General features: G+C 39.7%; 1 protein-coding gene across 1 annotated transcript; it reads right to left on the minus strand.

Moving 5' to 3' along the window:
• Window positions 1-2,216: 2,216 nt before the first annotated feature.
• On the minus strand, window positions 2,217-5,659 carry LOC144641174 (uncharacterized). Its single transcript, XM_078500214.1, has 3 exons — window positions 5,576-5,659; window positions 5,084-5,278; window positions 2,217-2,746 (listed from the first exon to the last, which is right to left on the minus strand). Exons 2-3 carry the CDS (start codon window positions 5,268-5,270, stop codon window positions 2,433-2,435), a joined length of 501 nt encoding a protein of 166 aa, XP_078356340.1. The 5' UTR covers window positions 5,271-5,278; window positions 5,576-5,659; the 3' UTR covers window positions 2,217-2,432.
• Window positions 5,660-6,481: the final 822 nt, after the last annotated feature.

The raw sequence follows: 6,481 nt of genomic DNA on the forward strand, positions 1-6,481 counted from the left end.
TCTCCTCCCCCTTAAATAGGGTGTCATTTTTCGGTTTTGGGCCTTAAAAAGGGTATCAATTTTCGCTTTCTTTATCCTTAAATAGGGTCAGGGTTTAAGAACCTTGGCGGCACACCCCTATATTTTCGAGAAGGCAACAGAGGCTCGTAAATTCGGGTAATAATATTCTGTTACCTAAAATTTTTTCTGAAGTTTGAAAGTTCAGCTAGCGTATCCGAAAAGATAAACTTTTCTCAGCGTTTGAAAATAAGGCTTTAAAACGAACACAAAGGACACTTGAAACGTAAAAGACGTGCCCCGATACCAATGGTAAACTGAGTCTTCGAGTTATTAAATCGTCAAAGGTATAATGAATTAAAATTAAACTGTCAAAATGGGAGATGAAGGAAATTTTTACCGTCAACTGTCAAAGGAGGTCTCAACGCTGCTTGAGGCATAATTGGCAAATGTATTAAAGGTCCATGGATGAGAAATTTTACCGAAAAATGACGAATGAAAGTAATCCAGCGTAACGAAAAAGCTGGCGACTGGTCATTTATCCATACAATTGTTAGCGCACTGAAATCCTAAAAACGCTCATAAAACGCACAGAAAAGCACTTAAAACTTCAAAACCAGCAACAATGGTGTTAGTACAGGAACGAATTTGTAATTTAAAATAAGGTTTCCTATGTGCCTATTGCCTGGATGTGTTAGGTTCGCAAGGTATTTTATTGTGGTAAAATGTGCAGCCGCCATCTTTTTCCGTACGACCGGATTGTTACTGTTATGTAATGTTGACCGCCAATGGAGGATCTGAATGGGTTTGATTATAATGGATGGCATAACATGACAACTCAGTGACAAATGCATATCTGGGTAATTATTTTTATTGCGGTCTCGTTGGCCTTAATCTTCAAGCGGTCATGTCAAAGAAAAAGGTCATTATGGGTTGTAGTTCACAAACGATACAAAATGATTCACCCATGCCGTAAAACGGTCGTTTGCCGATTGACATTAAAGCGTTAACAGACGCAAGAATGCCTAACTTTGTCCTCATTCGTTCCTTGTTGTCCTTTCAGTCCTTTTGAATATTAACGAAGGAAACGCGAGCATGTCCCCGAGTTTTCCCCAGTCTCCCATGACTTTCCCTTAATTTCCGGCCAGTAAAAGACGAGAACAAAAAGTCGACTAGGAACGAGTCAGCTAGAATGTCAGGCTTTCAATAAGTTCCTAGCCTCCTACGCAGACGCTTTTTGGGCTCGCCACACGCCCCCCCCCCCCTCCCCCACGTTCGTGGGAGAGGAACGCGTGACGAGCCCAAAGAACATCTGCGTAGGAGGCTAGTAAGTTCCCCAACTAACTGATCCCCTGGCATTCTCGTCCCCATAGCCCTTTCGTTTCTCTTAGCCGGCTTGACACGAGAAAACGGAGGGCTCTGGGGACACAGGATTTTTGAATAATTCGAAGTTTTTTGATTGGCTGTTTGGAACAAAGAATCTCTAAACAGAAGTCGAAAACGTAACGACTCTCTCATACATTCTTTTGAAACGTCATGACTGCATACATGAAGACCGGAAGTCTTAGAATCTAGGACTGAAAATCCTGTGTCCCCAGAGCCCTTCGTTTTCTCGTGCCAAGGCCCAGCCGGCTAAGAGGAACGAAAGGGCTATGGGGACTGGAATGCGGTTTTGAGAGACAAATTATTTTTAATTATGGGTGAGACACCTTGTTTTCTGGTCGTTTTTATGCTAGAGACAATAAAGTCGTCCAGACGTCTTTAACGTCTAAGACGTTAAAGGCGTCTGATATAAAAACAGGACGCATTTAGTAGACGGCTTTTCAGAAAAAAAAAGTAATTAAAAAATAAAAAAAGACTGGGTTCTACACTCGGAGGACACTGGACACGAAGACGTAATCAGAAGTTAAAGGCGTCTGTCTTATTTACCGTTTTTATACTAGTTAACGGCGTCCCGTTTTTTATACTAGACGCCTTTAGCGTCTGAGACGTTAAAGCTGTCCGTTAAGAGCGTCGTTCAGACGATCTTACGAAAAGACGTTAAAGCCATCAGACGTTAAAGGCGTCTATCTTATTTAACGTTTTTATACTAGACGTTAAAGTCGTCTCGAGACAGCTTCAACGTCTCAGACGGCTTTAACGTCCTTAGCATAAAACGGCCACTAATTACTCTTACAGCACACCCGTTCGGATCATTTTACATAAAAACTACTCCGACGTTGTTATTCCATGAATATTTTATTCGTTCAAACTAGCTGAGTTCACTAACTGAAGCTGCTCGTTAGGAAAATCTTCGTAAGCGCGAAATTCTTCACGAGTTTCACATTATGTATTTACTGTTGTGAACTATGACTGAATATGTGTTTGTGCGATATTGGAAAACGTTCTAGAGAAAATCCTTCATTAACACAAAGTAACGAGAATTCGAATTCAAGTTAATGATGCTTCTTGTGCTTCTTTTCGTCGCTGATTTTCTTTCCTTTCTCTTCTCCTTTTTTGCCTTTCTTAAATTTCATGCAACCAGGACTTCCACAAGGTGAGGTTCCCGGGTATGGCTGTTGTTGGGGGTATGGTTGTTGGGGGTATGGCTGTTGTTGGGGGTATGGTTGTTGGGGGTACGGTTGCTGGGGGTATGGTTGCTGGGGGTATGGTTGTTGTTGTTGGGGATATGGTTGTTGGCCGGGATACTGTCCGGGGTACTGAGGGTAGCCTCCACCACAACCTCCTCCATAACAGTCCTTTCCTTTCCCTATCAAACAAATTCAGAAGAAAAACTGCACAATTAGTTTAAAGTTAAATACTCATTTATTAGGGAAGTGGTCATAACAAGCGTACTCGACGAGGACCCACCATGTGAAGGGGTAGGAACGCTATGCAAGAAACCACCTGTCTGATTACCCAAATGGACAAAATTTATTGGCCTCAAAATTTGAGTTGAGACTTTCACATTAGGTATGCATGAAGCTTGTATTACTGGAGAAATGGCACAAGGAGGTTTGAAGTTTCTACTCCTCATAGAGTGGGGGCTATACAAGCAAGATACTATCTTTTAACCCTATTCAGACCGGGGGGGGGGGGGGCTTTTGAGGCCCGCTCTGACTTTGAACGCTTATAACTTTTTTTAGATTCAACCAAACAATTCCAAACTTGGCGACTTTTTCTAAAATTTATTTGGGAATAATTTGGTAGGATAGGTTGTTGTGTCAGGAACTTGACCATGGAAACGGCATTTTGACAGGCATGTTTTCCCAAATTTGTAATTTTCGTGTTTCTATTAATAAGAATTAACTTTAATGTAATTATTTTAAGCACAATTTTATTGATTTTGTGTACTTTGCAGTAATTTTGGGTGGCTTTCTGGCATTTTTGAAAAATTTTGAAATCCAAGATGGCGGATCCAAACCTGTCTTTTTGCACCATGGTGGGTCCTGTCTGAGTACAATAGTTTTGATCATTTCCTTATTTACTTGCAAGTTTGAGGTTTGGAAGAAGTTCCTATACATTGGCTCTGTTGTCAAAAGGATTGATGATGCTCTCACTGGATAATCCACTATCAAGTGGACAGCGGGATTTGTTTTGTTTAATCTATTCCAAGGGATAGCGTTAGAGCGGTTTTCACTTGAGTGTCGAAAGTAATTCGCGTTTGCTTTGGTTTTGCATTACTACGCTTTGTGATTGGTTTAAAAATCTCGCGCCACTTTCTCAGCGAATCAGAACTAAAACCAAAACCAATCATGACGCGCTCGCGCACGTTTTCCCGCGCTTCGTGCCGGCTACATGTATTTGCTTCGAGTTTTGATTGGTTTACTGGATTGTCTGTTTTCTTTTTGTGATTGGCTAGAGTGATTACTTTGGTCTTGGTTTTACGACACTCAATTGAAAACTGCTCTAACCATTCTATGAACAACCCGAGCCTGAGTTAATCCGCCTGAGACAAATGAATGTTTTTATTCTCCTGCAAATATTTACACGTAAAACTTCAAAAAGATACGAGTAAAAAAATGTATTACTCCCGTTGAAATCAAGGTGCTAATTGTTTTCGTTGTTTTAGCCCGATTTTGTTTCGATGAGAGAGTGATACTGCAAGTTATAAAACAAAGTACAAGTTATTCTTTTTAAAATATCTTATTTCTCGTGAATACAGAAATATTGCTATTCCCCCTGGATGAGATGCTCGTCCATCGTAATTTAGCCCTAAACATTCTGTCAGGCTGCGCTAACAGTTCGCCGGCACTCATTTATACAACTGGGTGGAAAGAAGCACTGAGAGAGTGAAGTGTCTTGCCCAAGAACACAACACAATGTACCCGGCCAGGGCTCGAACCTGAACCGATCAATCGAGAGTGGAGTGCACCAACCATTAGGCCGTGACCACGCCTCCCACAGTCTCAGCTTGCAACGTAAGGTCTATATCATCAAGGAAACATGTCTCGAAAAGAATAAAAAATCGTTAACTTGTCGACACGTTGTAACCACCAAATTCTCAAAACTAACCGTAAAAGGAACATATTGCAAACACAAAGTTAAAATTTCGAATATGGAAATTCAAAATTGAAGCTTCGCCTTTGTCCGTGTAAAACGATTTTATTTATTTACAGTTTTATCTTATCCTTCCACGGTGTGAACTATACTTGAACAATAGCTTCACCGGCAATCCTTTGTTTTCACCGCAGTTAATTCCATCAACTGTTTACTACTTTTGATGAGTCATACTTTTGCGATAAAGGTTCAAGAAATCCATAAATTTAAAAAGCGAAAATTTCAGAAAAATTTTCGAACGTAACCGCATTTGTGATGCTTATTGACCGATATAAACCTGTTTCTTTTTTGTTTTATTTTTCTTAGTGTGCAGGTTGTATCGGTTATACACGCTGTTACAAGCATGACCTAAATTCCGAGTTCATCATTATTTTCACTGCTAACTTCACTTTATTTTCTCTTTTATCTCGATTCTCAGAGCTATTGTCGCTTAATTCGCCTATGTTTCAGACCGACTGAATTAAAGACGCTTTAAAAAATCACAGATCTTATTACCAGGTAGTGCAAAAAAACCTTAACTGTAACATTTTACGCGGCTAGTACGCACCTCCGCCGGATCCGCTGCCTGAAGCGGACGAGTCTTCTACATTCTCTTCTTCCGATTCATCAGAATCTTCCGATTCATGTTCGTTGGCGACAGCCTTTTCCTTCTTTGGGGTAATAGATTTTCCTTCAGTTAACGCTACCATCATCACGGCCAAAAGGCAAGCAATTAAAACTGTTAATCCCTTCATTATTGGTTCTAAGGAAAGGAAAAATGGGATTGTTAGTAAAAAAGTATTCTTATTACACTGAATTCCTATATTTTATCATAAATTTAGATTTAGTGTGGATAAGAAGAATTATATTCGTGTATATTGTTTCCTTATCTTTTCGATATTGTTATCAAACGCAAGTCTGGTTCAAAGATAATGAAAACAAAAATATGGCAGCTAGTGAACAACGATTGCTAACTTAAAGGTCAATTTCCAACTCGGCGGGACGCAAGTTGACTTTACCTTGATAAAGGATTTAACAATTCAAAGAAGAAATCTCTTACCTTCTTAAAATCTCCTTGCTCTTTGACCGTCACCTGCAAAACTGAATTGGACTGATTACTGGGGCACAGCGAGTAACTATATGGAAAAGCCTTTAATTATTTAATAATGATGAAACGGGTCGGATTTTTGCCCTGACGAATCTTATTGGTGACACCACGTGCAATGACCCGAGCACTTTATTGAATTTACTGATACTTGTGGATTATTTGGTGTCGAGTAGATTCTTTTATTTATAGTTCTGTAAAATAACCAACCCTCCCAAATCTTTCAATTTTCTAAATTGAATTATCTTTCGTAATTTAGTTTTAAAATTATGAAATACCGTGTCACGTGCCACAAGAATGCAACCAAGTCCACTTTGTTTTCCAAACAATAGTTATCTTGTCAAAATATAAAATGCCAAGTCGTGTCGGCGCGCATGTGTCAGGTCAAGTGTGACCAGTTAACTAGTGAAGTCGCTTACAGTAAAGCCTCGGGGCAGCCAAGATTTTTTTTAAAGAATTTTTTAGGCTTCAAAACTGCCAGCCCTTAAGCCATGATTTTCGTGTTCAGTTGATCGTAAGATCAAGACGCATCGATCGTGCCACGCTTATCAAATACGTAGATAAGTAGGCGTTCCTTGTACTGGTTTGTTGAATACCTCCACCTGCCTCCTCCACTCCCTGAAATCCTCGTGCTTTACATAAATATATCGAGTAAATAAATGTCGTATTTTTGAGTTTAGCTACCTTGGTGAGAAATCTCATTTACTGACCTATAAAATTATCAGAGTAAAAGCAAAAATAGGAATCTGTCGCCCACACTTTAAATTTAAATGAAAACGTATCACGAAAAATTTGAAGCTATTTGCTCATTAGTGTGAACCCTTCCAGAATACAACAACCTGCTTTCATTTGTTTAGGCAG

The sequence above is a fragment of the Oculina patagonica genome, unplaced genomic scaffold, assembly GCF_052425735.1.
Source record: "Oculina patagonica isolate OP01 unplaced genomic scaffold, crgOcupat unplaced727, whole genome shotgun sequence".
NCBI classification, from domain to species: Eukaryota; Metazoa; Cnidaria; class Anthozoa; order Scleractinia; family Oculinidae; genus Oculina; species Oculina patagonica.